General features: G+C 43.1%; 2 protein-coding genes across 4 annotated transcripts in view; one reads left to right on the top strand and one right to left on the bottom strand.

Annotated features, from left to right (window-relative positions):
• The first annotated feature begins 2,285 nt into the window (after positions 1-2,285).
• CLTRN (collectrin, amino acid transport regulator) overlaps positions 2,286-21,101 on the top strand; it is a 45,695-nt gene continuing 26,879 nt past the window's right edge. For all 3 annotated transcript variants that reach the window (XM_042242289.1, XM_027963579.3, XM_027963578.3), the window contains exons 1-3: positions 2,286-2,421; positions 3,027-3,085; positions 6,901-6,986. In XM_042242289.1, the coding sequence (XP_042098223.1) occupies positions 2,364-2,421; positions 3,027-3,085; positions 6,901-6,986 (203 nt within the window). In that variant the 5' untranslated portion in view covers positions 2,286-2,363. The remainder of the gene's footprint in view (positions 2,422-3,026; positions 3,086-6,900; positions 6,987-21,101) is intronic.
• Positions 14,907-15,656, bottom strand: LOC114108599 (cell division control protein 42 homolog). Its single transcript, XM_027963580.3, has one exon. The coding sequence runs from the start codon at positions 15,572-15,574 to the stop codon at positions 14,999-15,001; it is 576 nt and encodes a 191-aa protein (XP_027819381.1). The 5' UTR covers positions 15,575-15,656; the 3' UTR covers positions 14,907-14,998.

The raw sequence follows: 21,101 nt of genomic DNA, 5'->3' as shown, positions 1-21,101 counted from the left end.
GCCACCCTCCTCCCCGCAGGATGCCAATATCTGGTCTAACATTTCCTAAGATAAGTTAATGTAGTCTGACTTTGTTTTCAGGGGTTAGTTATACAGGCCCTTCCTTCTAGGAAATTTCCATTTCCCCTAATAGTGAAATTTCTGGAATGACGGGGTTCATTCCAGAACCCAGAGAGACTGGGCCACGTCTCTGTCTAGCACTTTTCCTGACTCTGTATCCTGGCAACCGAGGTGAAGGAGATGAAGAAAAGCTCCTTAAGTGGAGTTCAGTTCAGTTCAGTCGCTCAGTCGTGTCCGACTCTTTGCCAACCCCATGAATCGCAGCACGCCAGGCCTCCCTGTCCATCACCATCTCCCGGAGTTCACTCAAACTGACGTTCATTGAGTCGGTGATACCATCCAGCCTTCTCATCCTCTGTTGTCCCCTTCTCCTCCTGCCCCCAATCCCTCCCAGCATCAGAGTCTGTTCCAATGAATCAACTCTTCACATGAGGTGGCCAAAGTACTAGACTTTCAGCTTTAGCATCATTCCTTACAAAGAACACCCAGGGCTGATCGCCTTTAGAATGGACTGGTTGGATCTCCTTTCAGTGCAAGGGACTCTCAAGAGTCTTCTCCAACACCACAGTTCAAAAGCATCAATTCTTCGCCACTCAGCTTTCTTCACAGTCCAAGCTGACAGCAGTGTGTCATCTATAATAAACTATCACCCTAACCAGGAAGGGGAAATGAGAAATATAGTTGCTGATATTTTTCTTGTTGTTTCTTTAAAAATCCAAATTTTATATTTAACAGTGGGGTCATCCAATCTGATTTTTCCATTCATGGTTTTTAAGCAACAAGGTAGAATTTGGGGACTGAACTCATGCAGAGGTGACGTGGTAGAGAGGAAAGCCTGCTGGGGGCTTGATTGGCATCTGTAGAATGCCCATGAGGGGACGGTTCTTCTCTACTCACTGCCATAGTCCTCAGAGCATCTCTGAGATTTTGTTACAATGTCCGTTTTGACAAAGGATGACCCAAAACAGTCTGGTTCAGCATGGTGGAGATAGGGTTCAGGTGTAAGTCACCCAGGCTGGTAAAGCGACACCCATTCCACTCCTCCTGTTGCCACCAATGCCTTAAACACTGAATCCTCAGTTTTCTCATATGTGAGATGATTATAATGCAGCAGTGAAGGGCACTGTTTTGAGGATTAGAGGAATAGTCCAGCGAAGCTAGTTCATGGTGAAAGTGAAAGTTGATCAGTCGTGTCCAACTCTTTGCGACTCCATGGACTATACAGTCCATGGAATTCTCCAGGCCAGAATACTGGAGTGGGTAGCCTTTCCCTTCTCCAGGGGATCTTCCCAACCCAGGTCTCCTGCATTGCAGGCGGATTCTTTATCAGCTGAGCCACCAGGGAAGCCCAAGAATACTGGAGTGGGTAGCCTATCCCTTCTCCAGGGGATCTTCCTGACCCAGGAATCAAACCAGGGTCTCCTGCATTGCAGGTGGATTCTTTAGCAACTGAGCTATCAGGGAAGCCCCAGCTTATGGTAGGTAGTTCCTAATTACTGTTGTATAACTGCACTGACCATCGTAGTCACTAGCCACATATTTTTACATTAAATTAATACAAATTCAGTTTCTCAGCAGCAGTAGCCCCATTTCAGGTGCTCAACAGCCACCTATGCCTGGTGGCTAGTACATTATATGTGCTGTATACATACTATATTATTGCAGATATAGAACATTTCCATCATCACAGAATGTTCCATTGGATAGCTCTGCTCTATGTCATTAATTTTACACAACTACCAGACCTTAGGGCTGACCAAAAGCATTCTCTTTGATTTGGAAGCTCTCCTGAATGTTTACCTGTGGAGGTGACAGTCAGATGAAGCCAGTCTTGGAAGGGTGTCCTTTGTTCACCAGAGATAGAAAGGAGTGATGTTTGTTTCCTAAATTAAGATAGTCTATCTGTAAGCCAGATATTTCAGCCCTGAAAAGGCAGAGAGTTCACATTGTAAACCTCCAGAAAGGACTAATTCTTTCCACTGTGCATTTAACCAGACAACAGAAGAAAGGGCCGGGGAGGATTCCAACTTCTGAGTCAGCAGAGAAAACATTCTTTGGAGGTAGAGTTTGGGAAGGACAGCTAATCTGTTTTCCAAACAGATTTTCATAAATAACTGACAGGAGATGGGCTGCTTCTATCAAAGTATTAACCCAAATGATTGGGGTTAATCATTAAACCTTTTAGGTGGTGACTTGCTTCTTTGTCTCATATTCTAATCTGGGTCACAGAATGGCTAAGGCAGCTTTAAGTGAAGGGTGAATTTTTTTCCCTCCGTTTGCCTTGTGTTTTCCACTCTGAAAGAATGTTGTGGCTGCTCTTTTTTCTAATAACTGCTATTCGTGCCGATCTCTGTCAACCAGGTATGTAAGCCTTGAAACTTTGAAATAGATTAACAGTTTTCTGAATGATTGACAAGTCTCTGACTGAAAGACTTCTTTATTTTTCTAAATCTGCTGATGTGTTGTGGCTTGAAACTTGAGCCTATGAATGTTTTATGAGTTTGAAAGAAAAATTTCAACCATCTAAGATGATTGCAGTTAAACTTTCAGAAGTATTAAGGACAGTTTAATTGCAATCTGTGTTCTGTTGATTTGAAAAAAAAAAAAGTGAATGTGAAAGTTGCTCAATTGTGTCTGACTCCTTGCGACCCCATAGCCTGTACAGTCCGTGGAATTCTCCAGGCCAGAATACTGGAGTGGGTAGCCTTTCTCTTCTCCAGGGGATCTTCCTAACCCAGGATCAAACCCAGGTCTCCTGCATTGCAGGTGGATTCTTTATCAGCTGAACCACCACGGAAGCCCAAAAGTACTGGAGTGGGTAGCCTATCCCTTTTCCAGAGGATCTTCTTAACCTAGGAATTGAACCAGGGTCTATTGATTTGAGTTGCTTTAAATATTAGGATTTACCAGGCTCCATTTTGATGGATTTTGTCATCATGTACTGCTGTCTTTTTTCTCTCTGGCAGATGCAGAAAATGCTTTTAAAGTGAGACTTAGTATCAGAACAGCCCTGGGAGATAAAGCAGTAAGTGCAGATCCTGCATGTTCCTTTAAAATTTTGTTTGCTAATAACACTGCTTTCTCTGATTATGAGCCTGTGTGCATAGTTATCTTAAACTTGCACAAACTACTTTTAAAGATGTCAAATCTGATATTTTCTTAAAGCAAAACGATTTGTAGTAAAATAGAAATTGTTAATAAAGTGATTTTGCCTGAAGTATTTAATCTGTGGTGTATGCTGGAAAATATGCAAAGTTCTGTACTACCCGAAACAGGCCTGATTTGGGCTCTGCTCCTCACCGTGGTGGTCATTCGAATTTTGTCAGTCACTTTTCTCATCATTGAAAAGAGGGCATGTTTCACCCACGTAAGATTTTTCATGGCACAAAATGTTCCACTTCTGTGGTCATTTGTCTTCAATTCTCAAAATATCAAGATAGCAGCATGAAATATGTGTTTATGAAATTAAAGTTAAAAAGCACTCATGGGGCCACGGTGGCTATAGAAACAGTAAAGCTGCTGCTGCTGCTAAGTCGCTTCAGTCGTGACCGACTCTGTGCGACCCCATAGACAGCAGCCCACCAGGCTCCCCCAGTCCCTGGGATTCTCCAGGCAAGAACACTGGAGTGGGTTGCCATTGCCTTCTCCGATAGGAACAGTAAAGAGTCTCGAATTAATGAGATGGAGTTGTGTCATTCTAGTTTCAGTTTGCCAGTGTGGTCTGTGAAAATTTTCCCCAATAGAAGGTGAGAGTAAGATGCCTCAGGCTAGAGATGATAAAAAGAAATGCTGAAGAAACTTGGACATACTCGGTTTGCAAGGCAATCCACCATTTTGTTCACTCAATGAGTAATAATCATTCTAACACCAGCTTTCCTTGAGAACTTAGCTTATTTTCTACCTGGGACCCTTCTAATCACTTTGCCCACATTAGCTCATTTAGCTCTCACAACAGCCTTTTGAGGAAGATGACATGGGTATTCCCATTCTCATTAGGTGGATGAGAAAACAGGTGCAAAGACATTAAGTGACCTACTCGTGATCTCAAGTCAGCAGGGGGCGGTGGTCAGGTTTGATGGCAGAATCCACCATCTCTGCCAGTGCATAGGGTTGCTTTTCCCAGAATCCTCTGAGGGCAGGCACCACGCTGGATACTCAGGATGTGGTACAGCTAAAACCAGACTTATCCTTGCCCTTGGGGAGCTTATAGTCATGGGATTGGTTGCATATCCAATGAACCAAATGCAAGTGTTTGATCTTGACAAGCATTTCAGGAAAGAGAAGTCCACAGGGACTTTGGCCTCATTAGAGGCCACAGGACCTGGCATTTACTGTGAGGTCTAAAACACTAGTAGAAGTGAACCTGGGGAATACAAGGAAAGAGGGTGAAAGGACTAGCACATGCCAAGGCTTATTACAAGGGAGGAACGTAGGAAGAGTGAAGGGTGGAAGGATGGCCAAGGTGTTTGGAACTGGAGCAGTGAAGAGGAGCATCGCTTGTAATAAGCTTCGAGAGAAAGGAGGGGTCAGGCCCAAGAATGTATGGATTGTATTGAGGAGTTTTGGTATTATTTCTAAAGCAAGTGGGGGTTTCGTGGAAGGGGTGTCATGACAGAATGTGTGTTTGCAAGACACTTTGGCCACAGAGTAGAAGAGAGACTCAAAGAGACTAGAGTAGACAGAAGGAACCAGTTGGGAGGCAATTGGAGCAGTACAGGTGAGAGATGATGGCCATTTGGAGTCCGGTGTGTTGGTGGAGAGAGGGGCAGTGAAAGGATTTGAGAGCCATGGGATGGGATGGCAAGGAAAGGAAGAGAATAGGTCAAGGATAAGCAACTAGATGGATGATGGCCCCTTTAAGACTCAGGGAACTGAGAATAGATAAGAAAACCATGGCTTTTGGACTTACTGAGTTTGAGGCATTATTGAACTGGCTTGAGATATCCATTGCCGCGTCTCTTGCACTGAAGTGATGATGACAGTACTGATGAAGAAGGTGGAGGATGGCCAGAGGAGAGGGGCTGGCCTTGAGCTTTGTGATTCTTAAAGCGCTTGCAGAGGAGGCAGAGGGACAGCAGGAAGACCAGGAGGATGCTGTGTCAGGAAAGGGAAGAGAGTGCTTTCAGATGAAGGGAGTGTTCAAGAGCGTTGAGTGCTGTTGAGGGGCCAGGCGAGGGGAGACTGAAAACTGCTCATTGTGTGGAGCAACGTGAAGATCATTGGTAGCCCGAGAGAGCTGCTTTGTGGAGTGCAGGGACCGGAAGGCAGGTGGAGGGGATTCGGTGACCAGCTGCAGACGGAAGGATGGACAGCTCCTGCAAGAATTTTGGTTGCGAAGGGCAGGAGAGAAACGACAGTTGGTAGAAGAAGGAGGACTGAATAAAGCGATTTGGCTTTGTTATTTTAATGGGAAAGACTTAAGCATAGTTCAAAGTCAATGAACAGCTTCCAGTCAGCATTGAATGCACAGAGGGAAACTGATATAGTTTAGATCCGGAGAAGGGCCAAATGGAAGCATTCCTAATAGAGGTGGATGGAGCAGCCATTGGCCGGAGGAGAAACACCACATGTGGCCCTTGGGGGAGGATGTGGATACGACATGTGCCTGTGGAAGAAGTTTTGTACTTGGTGTCAGGAGGGCAGGAGGTAGGACGTGCGTCAGTGGATGACTCGAGATGTGTCTATTACTTAAGAAACGAGAGTGCTTAGTGAAAGTGAGGAATGAGGGAAAGCACGGAGGTGTGGGGGATGTGGTGGGGGCTGAAGGAGATTTGAAACAGTCATTGTGAACCATGAGGGAGAGACAACTGGTGGAAGCCCCTAAGGGGATGCCAGGCAGTTTGGGAGTAGGTCACCATGAATTGAGTTAAGCCACACTGTTTTGTGATTTTCTCCAGTTATGCTAGATTACACACCTAAAATGTGGGTCAGCCACCTTAGTTTGCTGCTGCTAAGTCGCTTCAGTCGTGTCCAACTCTGTGCGACCCCATAGATGGCAGCCCACCAGGCTCCCCCGTCCCTGGGATTAGGGCTGCTGTAATAGTACCACAGACTCGGTGGCTTAAACGATGGACATCTGTTTTCTCTCATTTTGGAGGCTGGAAGTCCAAGATTAAGGTGTCAGCAGGGTTGATTCCTTTTGAGTTCTGTGAGAGAGGAGTGTGTTCCAGACCATCTCCTTGGCTTGTAGGTGGCTGTGTTCACATGTTTTCCCTCTGTGTCTGTGTCCAAATTTCCTGTTCTTACAATGACACCCATCATATTGGATTTAGGACCCACCCTAATGATCTGATTTTAACCTAATCACCTGGGTAAAGACACTGTCTTCCATATATGGTTACATTTTGAGGTACTGGGGGTTAGGATTTTAACATACAAATTTCTTTGTGGGAAGTACAGTTCAGCCCATCACATGCACATATACTCAAGTTTTCAGCTAAGAAAATGAAAACTTGTATTAATACAGGAAAGGAAGCTGAGATGGGGAGTCAGTTTATGAGGGAAGAGAGAAAGGATGAAAAGGAATCAACTGTTTACATACAGGATGAGATGTCCAAATGCCCTGTTTGTTGACTGGTTACTAATACTGCAGATTTTGAAGAAGAGTGTGCAGTGGGAAACACACCACACTTGCAGTGATAGAATAACCAGGAGATTCTATCCTAAACATTATGGTGACATGATTTATCATGGTCCCGAGTCTTTTTTTGTGTAAGATGAAAGAGAGAGACACAGACAGACACACACACACCAACACCACTGTGGCCACAGTTACAACCCAGTGGACCAGTTCTTATTCCGTGCCTCCCTACTTTTCATTCTCTGTTACTTCTCTTTCAGTATGCTTGGGATACAAATGAAGAGTATCTCTTCAAAGCAATGGTGGCTTTCTCCATGAGAAAAGTTCCCAACAGAGAAACAACTGAGTAAGTAAACAGTGAAAAGTCTTAATTGATTGCTTGCAATATTATTTGAGATAGAATTAATGTAAAACTCAATCTTGAAAATAATTTATTTAAATATAATTTTTAAGGGTCCCACACTTTAATTTAACATTTAAAAAACCTTTATAATCTAGGTCTGCTTATAGTTTATATCATGTTCAAATAATGCTCTTCATTCAATAGGCACTATGGAGATAAATATAAAAATTTGTAGTTATATGTCATAAGCTTTCTTTTTTTTTGTCATAAGCTTTCTAGATTTCTATTTTATGTATATTTCTCTTGTTGGTATGATAGATAGATGGAAAGAGAAGAGTTCTATTCTCATTGTATTGGTCTGCTCTGGCTGCCATTATAAAATACCATAGACTGGGTGACTTAAACAACAGAAATTTATTTCTCACTGTTCAGGCGGCTGAGAGAGTTGAAGAATAAGATGCTGACAAGGTAGGTTTCGATCTGAGGCCTCTCCTTTCAGCTTGTAGGTGCCACCAAATCTTTGTATGCTCACATGACCTCTCTTTGGTTGAAGGAGAACTGGCAGGAGAGAGAATGAGCATTCTGGAGTCTTTTTGGACGAGGGTGGTAATCCTTTCTATCAGTTAAATGACATCTCATTTAACTCAAATTATCTCCTTATAGGCCCTGTCTCCAAATGCATTCACATTTAGGGTTAGAGCTTCAACATATGAATTTGGGGAGGAGGATAAATCCATAGCACTCATTTTGAAAATAATTTACATATGTATAGGTTCATCGTACTGTTGGTATCTGTCATAGCACCTTGTTTATTTTCTTAAAAGTTTTAGTACAGTTTTAATTGCCGGGGTCCAGCCCCGGTGGATCCAGGGTGATTCGACGGTGGGGACGGAGTCGGCGTCTTTGGAAAAATACATATTTAATCACAGATATAGAGAGATTAGAAATGGATAGTGTAGTAGGAAGATCAGTGGAGAAAAAGAGGCTGAATAACTTGGATTACGTGGAATAGCATCCATGCTCCAGATGGGAATTCAGCCAGAAAAACGGGAGCAAGAAAGAAGTGACATGGGGGAATCAGTCTTTCCGGAAACTGATCCGATTTCTTTATTTTTGGGTTTGCTTATATACCTTTTGTTACACATAGGGATGAATACAGAGTCACACGGGAGTCAGCAGTCCTGACCTTTGTCAAAATCAGGTGCTTCACATAAATGTATAAAAAAAGGTCTTAGGAATATTACATCATCTTCTGGCCATGAGTGAGACCTGCTGACATTTTATGATTCTTCTTTCTGATAACCAAAAAACTTATTTCTTCCAAGGGTGTTTTTTCTTAAACCAGGCACCACCCTCCAAATAAAGTTACATTCCTATAGGGTGAGGGTGTAGTGAGTTACAATCAAGAAAGGAATTTATTTAACCCAAGGTTAACATGATTAGTCTTAAAGGTTAATACTTACTTCTCCTATATGTTATATTCATTATAAGGGTAGGGAACATGGAGATTTAGCAGCAAACATCAGCCCAACAAATGAAAATCCTTTCACCAATGCTCCCCTTAAGATCTATTTAGTCTTAAGATATGATAAAGTTGCATTCTTACATAGCAAGGACACAGTGATTTATAACAAAGTACAGTGATCTACTACAAAAGAGAAAACCCATTAACTCAAAAAGTCTAGTATTGCTAACATCAAAAATTACTATATTTCCTTTGCTATATTCCAAATACATTGATTAATATATTCCCAGGTGCCTAAGGATATAGAGGCCTGGTGGCAATCATAGACTCAACAAGAAGAAAAAGTCCTATGCTAATTAAGACTCTCAAGAAACTCCAAAACTCTCTGTGCTGTTTACAGTTGAGAGGTAGTAAACAATCATGTGCCTAGTGGCAGCAGTATGGATAATCCTGTCACACAAGCTAGTCTGTCAGCAGAGAGGTTTGACCTGAAACATCCTTGTCCCACCCAGAGCAGGGAATTAGCAGCAATTATTGACACAACAAATGAAGAACCCTTCACCAATATAATTCCTAACCAACACACTATACTAATAATTTCCAACTCCCCTAAAGATTTTGCCTTTAGTAAGTCTAAAACATCTCGTGCCTCTCAGGTTGGGAGCCTGTAAACAATCACATGTGGCCGGACGAACCTATACAGGTGGGCTAGATAACCTTCAGAGGAGTCCGTAAGCTGAAACACTCCTGTCACGCCCAAGAATTTTTATTGCCTTGAGGTGTAGGTGAGAGCATAAAACAGACTCTGGTTTTGGGGTTAGATGCTCGGGAACAGGGGGTTTCCTGAGGCTTGATCATGCCTTTGCGTATGCCAAGCCTCCTTCCTCATGACCTTTGCCATGGGCGGAGTTCCTCACGCTGGCCCCCGGCATTTAATAGTTTCACATTTTTGTCTATTCTTCCAGAGGAATCTTGCCTATTTATGATGTTTCTTTTCATCTCTATTTGTGGTTAGGGTAACACTCCTGGTTTCTCTCTACCCTCTTCCTTCACTATTCCCCTTGAGAGGTGAAATGACTGGACTGATCTGATTGATGGGCTGGAAGGGGAAGCCGGCGTACTCTCAGCACACATTTTTCTGTGCTGCTCCTCACACTAAATACAGAATCAGGCCCTGCCTGGGCAGGCTCACACACCCTCACGGCTCTTTGTGCTTTCTACAGCTATGGACTGTTTAGATTGGTAGGTACCAGATCCTAAAGTGTTAAATATCTTGCCTCTTACTCCAGTATGTGGTGATAGCTGTTCAGCTCTACCTGGGTCGTTAGAGATGAATTTATTTCATTTCAGAATTTTTTTACAATTCGGAAGGAAATTTACCTCCTGATGGAAGTCATATCCTCCAATGAAGTCTTTTATTTTAGTCTCCTGTTTGCTTCATTCTTTTGTCTTCTGTTAAAAACCTAGCAGAGAGGGTTTCTATTTATTGGTCCTACTCAAAGCCACAGTGTATTATGCATGAGCTGTGAATATAAGGAATAAACAGAAGAGTAACATTTGGAGGAACAAAATAAACATACAATATGTGGATTTGTGTGTTCACACACACACGTATTTTAAAATATGTAACATATTCACATGATTCAAAAAATTAAAAGAAGGGGGTGTAAGGTTAAAAAAAAAATGCCCTAAGTGAACTCTACTCTTATTTTATAGATTTTTAGAAAAGATATATTTGCTTTTACTTATGCCTTTAAACTGAAGCATTCTTTCTGAAATGATATTAATATCCTTTTTAAAATAAAAAAAAGTAGAAGATTGCCTTCTAAAAAATCAAAAAGGAAAAATACAAGGAGAAAAGGGAACCCTAGTACTCTATTGGTGGGAATGTAAATTGGTGCAGCTACTATGGAAAACAATATGGAGTTTCCTCAAAAAACTAAAAATATGTGTACAGGCGTAAATATATTTATTATGTTTGTAAAAATTCACTGTGTACAATTGCAGACCAAGGTTGCTATTCTGTAATTTATGGGATATTATGTTTTAAAGACCATTTTGGAATACAATTAGAGAACTTAGTATTTTGATGTACTAAGACCTATTTTAAGTTTAATATTTTACCTATGCAAAAACTTTAAAGATGTTATTTTCAAAAGTTAAAAAAAACACCCTAAAAATAGAATTAACATATGACCCAGCAGACCATTCGTGGTTATTTATCAGAAAAAAGAAACATGCTAATTCAAAAAGATACACACATCCCAATGTTCATAGAAATGTTATTTACATTAGCTAAGATTCAGAAGCAACCTAAGTGCCCATCAGTAGATGAACAGGTATAGAAGATGGTGTACACACACACAGACACAAATGGAATACTACTCTGCCAGAAAAAAAGAGTGAAATTTTGCCATTTGCAACAATGTGGATGTACTTGGGAGGGTATTATGTTTAGTGAAATTAAGTCAGACACATACTGTGTGTTATCACTTCTATGTGGAATCCAGAAAATAAAGCAGGCTTGTGAAAATAACAAAAAGAAACAGACTCAGATATAGAGAACAACCTCAGTTCAGTTCAGTCGCTCAGTCATGTCCGACTCTTTGCGACCCCATGAATCGCAGCACGCCAGGCCTCCCTGTCCATCACCAACTCCCGGAGTTCACTCAGATTCATGTCCATCGAGTCAGTGATGCCATCCAGCCATCTCATCCTCTGTTGTCCCCTTCTGCTCCTGCCCCCAATCCCTCCCAGCATCAAAGTCTTTTCCAATGAATCAACTCTTCGCATGAGGTGGCCACAGTACTGGACTTTCAGCTTTAGCATCATTCCTTCCAAAGTAATCCCAGGACTGATCTCCTTCAGAATGGACTAGTTGGATCTCCTTGCAGTGCAAGGGACTCTCAAGAGTCTTCTCCAACACTTCAAAAGCATCATTCTTCAGCGCTCAGCCTTCTTCACAGTCCAACTCTCACATCCATACATGACCACAGGAAAAACCATAGCCCTGACTAGACGAACCTTAGTCGGCAAAGTAATGTCTCTGCTTTTGAATATGCTATCTAGGTTGGTCATAACTTTTCTTCCAAGGAGTAAGCATCTTTTAATTTCATGGCTGCCGTCACCATCTGCAGTGATTTTGGAGCCCCTGCCCCAAAAAGTCTGACACTGTTTCCACTGTTTCCCCATCTACTTCCCATGAAGTGATGGGACTGGATGCCATGATCTTCGTTTTCTGAATGTTGAGCTTTAAGCCAACTTTTTCACTCTCCTCTTTCACTTTTATCAAGAGGCTTTTAGTTCCTCTTCACTTTCTGCCATAAGGGTGGTGTCATCTGCATTTCTGAGATTATTGAAATTTCTCCCGGCAGTCTTGATTCCAGCTTGTGTTTCTTCCAGTCCAGCGTTTCTCATGATGTACTCTGCATATAAGTTAAATAAGCAGAGTGACAATATACAGCCTTGACATACTCCTTTTTCTATTTGGAACCAGTCTGTTGGTCCATGTCCAGTTCTAACTGTTGCTTCCTGACCTGCATACAGATTTCTCAAGAGGCAGGTCAGGTGGTCTGGTATTCCCATCTCTCTCAGAATTTTCCACAGTTGATTGTGATCCACACAGTCAAAGGCTTTGGCATACTCAATGAAGCAGAAATAGATGTTTTTCTGGAACTCTCTTGCTTTTCCCATGATCCAGTGGATGTTGGCAATTTGATCTCTGGTTCCTCTGCCTTTTCTAAAACCAGCTTGAACATCAGGGAGTTCACGGTTCACGTATTGCTGAAGCCTGGCTTGGAGAATTTTGAGCATTACTTTACTAGCATGTGAGATGAGTGCAATTGTGCTGTAGTTTGAGCATTCTTTGGCATTGCCTTTCTTTGGGATTGGAATGAAAGCTGACCTTTTCCAGTCCTGTGGTCACTGCTGAGTTTTCCGAATTTGCTGGCATATTGAGTGCAGCACTTTCACAGCATCATCTTTCAGGATTTGAAATAGCTCAACTGGAATTCCATCACCTCCACTAGGTTTGTTCGTAGTGATGCTTTCTAAGGCCCACTTGACTTCACATTCCGGGATGTCTGGCTTTTAGATGAGTGATCACACCATCGTGATTATCCGGGTTGTGAAGATCTTTTTTGTACAGTTCTTCTGTGTATTCTTGCCACCTTTTCTTAATATCTTCTGCTCCTGTTAGGTCCATTCCATTTCTGTCCTTTCTTGAGCCCATCTTTGCATGAAATGTTCCCTTGGTATCTCTAATTTTCTTGAAGAGATCTCTAGTCTTTCTCATTCTGTTCTTTCCCTCTATTTGCATTGATCGCTGAAGAAGGCTTTCTTATCTCCTTGCTATTCTTTGGAACTCTGCAATCAGATGCTTATATCTTTCCTTTTCTCCTTTGCTTTTTGCTTCTCTTCTTTTCACAGCTATTTGTAAGGCCTCCTCAGACAGCCATTTTGCTTTTTTGCATTTCTTTTCCATGGGGATGGTCTTCATCCCTATCTCCTGTACAATGTCACGAACCTCATTCCATAGTTCATCAGGCACTCTATCTATCAGATCTAGGCCCTTAAATCTATTTCTCACTTCCACTGTATAATCATAAGGGATTTGATTTAGGTCATACCTGAATGGTCTAGCGGTTTTCCCTACTTTCTTCAATTTCAGTCTGAATTTGGTAATAAAGAGTTCATGATCTGAGCCATGGTCAGCTCCTGGTCTTGTTTTTGTTGACTGTATAGAGCTTCTCCATCTTTGGCTGCAAAGAATATAATCAATCTGATTTTGGTGTTGACCATCTGGTGATGTCCATGTGTAGAGTCTTCTCTTGTGTTGTGACCAGTGCATTTTCTTGGCAAAACTCTTAGCCCTGCTTCATTCCACATTCCAAGGCCAAATTTGCCTGTTACTCCAGGTGTTTCTTGACTTCCTACTTTTGCATTCCAGTCCCCTATAATGAAAAGGATATCTTTTTGGGGTGTTAGTTCTAAAAGTTCTTGTAGGTCTTCATAGAACTGTTCAACTTCAGCTTCTTCAGCATTACTGGTTGGGGCATAGGCTTGGATTACCGTGATATTGAATGGTTTGCCTTGGAGACGAACAGAGATCATTCTGTCATTTTTTGTTTGTTTGTTTGTTTGTTTAATTCATCTGAAAAGAATGCATATACAAAGAATTGAGACATGAGAAAGCATTGGTTCAACACTAACGAAACCTACAAGAATTAGGATTTGGGGAAGGTGGGGAAGATAATAACATTTTTAAAACTTGAAAACTGCAACCAAAATAAGCTGATAAAATCCTTATTAACACTTCTGAAGAGTCTTCATAAGACTCTCCCTAGGATTTTTACTGAACTAGAGAGCCTCATCTGGCTGCTCTAGGGTTCCTTGTATGCAAAACAGAAATAAGGGGATTTCCCTGACTGGTCCCCATGTTGTTAAAGGTTCTCCCCCCACACCCCACCCCCAGCTTCTTAATGAAGCAGGTCTCCATCCTCGCGACTTGGAAGAGGATGTGAATCATCCCAGGCATCTGTCTTCCAGCACCACCCCCTTGGATTTCCTCTATATACCAGGTCTTCAGCTGTGTTCTAGGAACACCATATCATACACTATTAAGTTCCATGTCTATCCTAAGCATATTAAGACAATGACTGACGGGGGGGAAAAAAAGTTTTTTAATTATGTACTCAATCCATTTGGTGTATTTCAAAAGGTGCAATACTTTTCTTCATTTATCAGTGAAAGAAGTTAGAAATTAACTTCAAAAAAAAAATCAGCAAATGGCAAACGAATTTCCTTGAGAGTCACAGTCACATATATAGTGCATCCTAGAAAAGAGGAGGGGCAAGACAGGTTCCACCCACTTTCATGAGTTTCATCAAATACTGGACCTACTCAAGAGTGGAGAGAAAAGGCAACTTTCAAAAAGGAGTATATTATTAAATGAGGCGTTTACTATACTCCTTCCTAAGAGCACCAGGTGGGGAACATGTTCTCTAAACTAGATCTAGGAAGTGGAACATGGAATCAATCCGTCCTCCTCCCCTAAGGGCTGCCCAATGGTTAATGGATTTAAAAAAAAAAAAAAAAAAGACTAAATATAAACAAATCCCACACACACTCCCCCGCCCAAACAAAAAAAAAGAAAGAAGGAAAAAAAAAAAACACTAGATATCCCAGATTACTCGCCAGAGTGGAACCCGGGAACAGCTTTAACAGCCCAAATTAGTCTGTTACAGAGTCATCACAAGCATGCCTTGCTTTTAAACAAACAAAAAAAATAATAATTTTTTTGAAACGACAAAACAAAAAACTAGTACTGATCACTTTTCTGACAATACACAATTACTCAAAATTAACCAGTATTGAGAGGGGAAGGGGCCATACCTACGGGCCTTGTCTCACACAAGTGCATGTGGGTAGGTGCAGGGCATTTGTCATTATTGCAAAAATGAATTTTAATTTTTAATCTTTAGTTTGATTTAAACATTGCTTTTAGTATGATGCCGACACCAGCTGTGCAGAAAGGGCTCTGGAGAGACGTTCATAGCAGCACACACCTGCGGCTCTTCTTCGGTTCTGGAGGCTCCAGGGCAGCCAATATTGCTTCATCAAATACATTCTTTAGGCCTTTCTGTGTGAGTGCAGAGCACTCCACATACTTGACAGCCTTCAGGTCACGGGCCAGCTTTTCAGCAGTCTCTGGAGTGATAGGCTTCTGCTTATTCTTAGCAAGTTTCTCAATAGTAGAGGGGTCATCTCTGAGATCAATTTGGGTCCCAACAAGCAAGAAAGGAGTCTTTGGACAGTGGTGAGTTATCTCAGGCACCCACTTCTCTTTCACATTTTCAAATGAGGATGGAGAGACCACTGAGAAGCAGACCAGAAACACGTCTGTCTGTGGATAGCTCAGCGGTCGCAACCTGTCATAGTCCTCCTGCCCTGCAGTATCAAAAAGTCCAAGAGTATATGGCTCTCCACCAATCATAACTGTGACAGCATAGTTGTCAAAAACAGTTGGTACATACTCAGATGGAAATTTGTTGGTTGTGTAGGATATCAGGAGACACGTTTTACCAACAGCACCATCACCCACAACAACACACTTAATTGTCTGCATTGCTGAAACAGTTTTGTATCCACTTTAAATATTTCAAATTTGATGATGACCTCAGCTCCTCCGCCGGGGCGTTGGCAGCACTGCGCAGGGTCTCCTCTCATTCTGTCATTTTTAAGATTGTATCCAAGTACTGCATTTTGGACTCTCTTGTTGACCATGATGGCTACTCCATTTCTTCTAAGGGATTCCTGCCCACAGTAGTAGATATAATGGTCATCTGAGTTAAATTCACCCATTCCAGTCCACTTTAGTTCACTGATTCCTAGAATGTCAATATTCACTCTTGCCATCTCTTGTTTGACCACTTCCCAATTTGCTTTGATTCATGGACCTGACATTCCAGGATCCTATGCAATATTGCTCTTTACAGCATCGGACCTTGCTTCTATCATAAGTCACATCCACAGCTGAGTATTGTTTTTGCTTTGGCTCCATCCCTTCATCCTTTCTGGAGTTATTTCTCCACTGATCTCCAGTAGCATATTGGGCACCTACTGACCTGGGGAGTTCCTCGTTCAGTATCGTATCTTTTTGCCTTTTCATACTGTTCATGGGGTTCTCAAGGCAAGAATATTGAAGTGGTTTGCCATTACCTTCTCCAGTGGACCACATTCTGTCAGACCTCTCCACCATGACCCGCCCATCTTGGGTTGCCCTGCAGGCATGGCTTAGTTTCATTGAGTTAGACAACAGCTGTGGTCCTAGTGTGATTAGATTGACTAGTTTTCTGTGAGTATGGTTGCAGTGTGTGTGCCCTCTGATGCCCTCTTGCAGCACCTACCATCTTACTTGGGTTTCTCTTACCTTGGGCGTGAGGTATCTCTTCATGGCTGCTCCAGCAAAGCACAGCCGCTGCTCCTTACCTTGGACGAGAGGTATCTCCTCACCGCTGGCCTTCCTGACCTTCAGCGTGGGATGGCTCCTCTAGGCCTCCTGTGCCCGCACAGCCACCGCTCCTTGGACATGGGGTTGCTCCTCCTGGCCGCCACCCCTGACCTCGGGCATGGGGTTGCTCCTCCCGGCCGCCGCCTCTGACCTTGGACACAGGGTGGCTCCTAGTGACTACCAAAGGGGAGAGGGAAGGGGGAAGGACAAGAAGGGGCATGGAATTAAGAGGTAGAGTTTGCTATATGTAAAATAAATAAACTACAGGGATATATTATATAACACAGAAAATATAGCCAATATTTTATAACTGTAAATGGAGTATAGCCTTTAAAATTGCCAATCAATATGTTGTACCCCTGAAATTTATATAATATTGTACATAAACTATACCTCAATTAAAAAAAAGAAAAACATAAGGAAAAAAGCCATGCTAAAACCCCTCAACTAGTCTCTTTTAATCTTACTGTTATTCTTGATCAGCAGAATTTATATATACTGTTTTTTATTATACTCTTACTTCCTCTGAGTGCAAAATTTCATCTTGTGACTATGTTAAATCATGCTTCCATTCTTAGGAAAAGTTAATTTAAATTTATAATATTTTAGATTAATTTTGAGAAATTCACTTTTGAATTTTTTTTATTTTCCCAAGCCTGCACCTTGTAGGAGTCTATGAATATATGATCTGGTTTATTTGCTGAGATGTTTTAACTGGGTGCATAGGGTATATACTGTAGCTTTTGTTGCCAATGTCAGTTGAAAAAATTGAAAAGTGCAAAACTAGATTGGGGTTCAACAAATTTTTCCCTGTAAATGCTCAGTTTGAGTTTCAGCAGTACTGCTGTCAGAAGGCTGAGTGATGAGGGCTGCCTAATGAATCAGGATGTGTTTAAGATGCAGTACAGGTGCTGGGCCCAATTCTACATGTGCTGCCCTAAAGGTGGCTGCATCTTTACCCGAGCATATGGCCCTCTGGGAAAGGGGACCACACGACACAAGATAGATTGAAAACAACTTCCCAGGCAGACTGCCTCTCCCAAGTGTGACAGGTAACAGAAAAACACCAGTAGCTTGGCAAATGGATCAGATTTTAAATCTGCCTTTCAGAGGTCTTTTCGTGCCAGTGTCAGGCAGATTGAATTCTAGAGGGGTGGCATGTATCCCTTTGAGGATGGCTTCAGGGATTCAAATTGTGAACATTTGCCAGTTTTAAAAAATTTTTTCCTGCTTATTGCTTATTCTATGGATATTGCAGAAAACTTAAAGATACTGAGGTGTACTGGATGGAAAATGTAAAGAACAACTCACTAATGAGGGCTTCCCTGGTGGCTCAGTGGTAAAGAACCTGCCTGCCCAAGCTGGAGACTCTGGAGACACAGGTTTGATACCTGGGTTAGGAAGATCCGCTGGAGGAGAGCATGGCAACACACTCCAATATTCTTGCCTGTAGAATCCCATGAACAGATGAGCCTGGAGGGCTATTGTCCATGGGGTCACAAAGAGTCAGACATGACTTAGCAAGTCAACAACAACTCGCTAAAGATAGCAGTGAACAGAGTAATGAAGAGGTGTCATGATCACCTCCATGACACAGGGTTATTGTCTCCTCTGCATATTTGGGAACCTACGAGTGGCCTACCCTTGACCCAGTAGAACCTGGCTGGACTCTGCAGGAGGGTGTTCCTTCTAGAGTGAGGTCCTGGCTGCCTCCATGTGGGACTTACGTCCAGTCAGCATGACCCCACACAGGCAGTGGAAGAGAAGGTCAGGGGTCCCAAAGGCAGAGGTGTGAGCCTGCAGAGAGGGGCGGGGCACCTCCACCACCCTCCCCGGAGGACGGGTGGGCTGGCTGGCAGCAGTCTGCACTTGCAGCCCACAGGGAGCTGACAGCTGGGCCCATGTGAGGAGCTGGTGCCCAGGCCACACTGGTGCCAAACTTGCCTGCTCCCCTGCCCACCCCAGGTCACACAGAACCGCCAGTAGAGAGAGGAGTCGTCAGTGAGAGGAGAGATGGGCACGTCGTTCCCCGATTTGCACACGTGCCGAGGAGTAGCACCAGAGTAGCAGCGCCTAGAGCTCCGGACACCATGAGAGTGTGTCCAGGCGCTGAGACCATCCTGCGGGTGGAATAGAGACTGGCACCTGCCTCTCAGCTGGAGAAAGCTGAAGGCAAAGGCAGCTCGAGCCTGCATGAGCGAGAGCGGCTTTGCCAGCAGTCTGCCTTCGGATGGCTGCTGGGGCCAAGTGGAGGCCACTGAAGGGAGCTGGACGGGCCTGTGGGGCCCAAGATCCAAGTGCAGGGCCCAGGGAAGGCGGAGAGTGGGCAGGCAGGGCGAGGTGGAAGCCATCGTCTGTGCCAGGGGAAGGGCCAGTGCAGAGATCACCACACCTTCTCCGAAGGCCCCAAGCGCACTCCGGGGGGACAGGAGGGCCCGCCATGATGAGGCCACCAGCAGGCAGGGGCACACGGGGAGCCCACCTGGGGAACCGAAGCTGGCCTCGTCCTCTCCTGCAGATCCCCGCCCCCTCCCCTGTCCCTTTTCCATCCCTCAGTGAGCAGGAGTCGGGGGAGGTCAGGGGCTATGGGCAGGAGGAGTGGAGCCTGGAGGGCAGAATGCATCCTGCACAGGCCAGCCCAGTGGGGAGGGAAGCTGAGTGTCAGAGGCGCGAAGACAGTTGATCTAGGTTTTGATGAGACTGGCCTGAGCTCTTCAACACCCAGAAATGCCACGCCAGCTCCATCAGTCCCTCCAGACGCTGCAGGAGTGAAGGAGAGAGAGAGCTGACAGAGCACCCAAGGCAGTGGTGTGAGAAGCAGAAGACTTCTTCACTGGGTTCTCCTGAGGCTGCATGTGCCGCACTGCTGGGTGGGAGCCAGAGAAACGGGTAGCCACTATCGGAAGCCTGCTGTGTAGGCTGCCACATAGGCCCTGAGACCTCAGTGATGGGTAAATCCAGGTCCCACAGAGGACATTCGCGAGAAGCTGGCCCAGGCACACATGGAAGATGAATGAAATGTGACAGAACCAATTCTTCTGAAATCATTACTGGCAGATCTTGATATCAGGTGCTTTTCTTGCTCTTCCACGAGTTTTCTTAACAGTAGGGGGGATGATTCAAGTAAAAGACTAAGTGGAAGAAATTTCTGCTTTTATTGGATCAGGTTACATTCAGTTTTCTTGGGACTTTGAAAATAGTAAACAGGTGTTTTCAAGGTTTTGTTGTAAAGTTTGGTCCAGATTTTTGAAAAGATTTTCACAGGAAGTTTTAATTAAATGTTGAAAGTATTATCTCAGGAAATTATGCTGAACTTGTAGTCCATTTTCCAGGTCAACTGAGAAATTTATCTGCCTCCTTTACTCAAATACTGTTTTTATCGGATGATTTATCATTTTTAGCAGAGAAGAAGTGTAACTCAAGCACGGTGTTCTCTTTCTGAGTAAAATGATGCAGGGCACGGAATGAACTTCTCCCTCTGTCTAACTATTCAGGGATAAGCCTTGTGATCTAAGGAGGAACAACATGCTCTTGTATCCATGGTAAGGGGATTAACAGTCTTGTGCTTGTAAAAGAGCAGCCCGGCTCCTATTTAGTCCTTTGATTTCAAGAAACAAGAGCCTGATTCTTCTCAGCCCAGTTGGCCCTGTCTGGTGCCACTGGTGAGAAGTGGCAGTGGAGCCACTTCTTAGACAGTTCCCTTCAGTCCAGGGCTCCCCACGCTTTAGGAAAGGGAGTGGACAGTTCTATCTTTTTAGTGGTTTGCTGACAGAAGCAATTGTTTATGTCTAAGTATTGCCGTTTCGGACACAGTTTGACAAAATTATTATTCAAGTGAATAGAGAGGATTCCATCAGACCCATGTCTATTTACAGATCTTGAAAATGTGTGTTTTCCATGTAGCTGTGCTAGTGCAGTTTCGCTCTGTGTTTGTTTTTATTGAACTGTAATAGAGCCCATTGTGTGAGCTGCAAGTGTAAAACATAATGACTTGATATTTGTGTGTATTGTGAAATGATCACCACAATAAGTGTGAATAACATCTGTCACCATGTATTGTAATAAGATTGTATTTGTCGTGATGAGAACTTTTAAAAACTTAGGCATTTCAGTTTATTACATCAAAACATGCTTTAAAAGACACGTTTAGTTCAGTAAGTGCTGTTGGCTGATTTTTCATTTCACGCAAACCCTAGAGGACATTCACTCTGGTCACTTTGGGAAGAAAGGCTGTGGAAGAAGTCATGCTGGTTGGATGTATGACGTATAAATGGAAGGAATTTGCATCTTTTGGTCGCTAAGTGAATTATCTATTGAAATCTGTAAATCAGTCTTCATGTTACTTACTTTAGCACCAACTTTGTTTACATGTACACTTCCTCTTGGCTATTTCTGTCTGTATTCAGGAGTCTTCGTATAGTAGGGAGTCCTCTGTGTTATGCTGTCTGAATATTTGTGACTGGGGAACAAAGGTTTGGGAAAGAAATCTCCCTCCTTTCCTTGATTCCTTTTCTATTATTGCTATGCTACCCCCAACTTAGTTTCTCTGTTCCTCTCTTTTTGGGATATTGCAGAAACAGTGAATAAAAACGATGGAGCTCATTTCTCCATTCTGTTAGTTCATCCATCCATCCATTCATTT

Source organism: Ovis aries, chromosome X, assembly GCF_016772045.2.
Source record: "Ovis aries strain OAR_USU_Benz2616 breed Rambouillet chromosome X, ARS-UI_Ramb_v3.0, whole genome shotgun sequence".
In the NCBI taxonomy this organism is placed as follows: domain Eukaryota; kingdom Metazoa; phylum Chordata; class Mammalia; order Artiodactyla; family Bovidae; genus Ovis; species Ovis aries.
The sequence above is the reverse complement of the archived record's forward strand: the minus strand, read 5'-3'. Positions and strand labels throughout refer to the sequence as shown.

What these genes read in the sequence shown, in the direction of transcription:
- LOC114108599 (XM_027963580.3), bottom strand. Translation starts at nt 15,574, where the DNA reads ATGCAGACAATTAAGTGTGTTGTTGTGGGTGATGGTGCTGTTGGTAAA.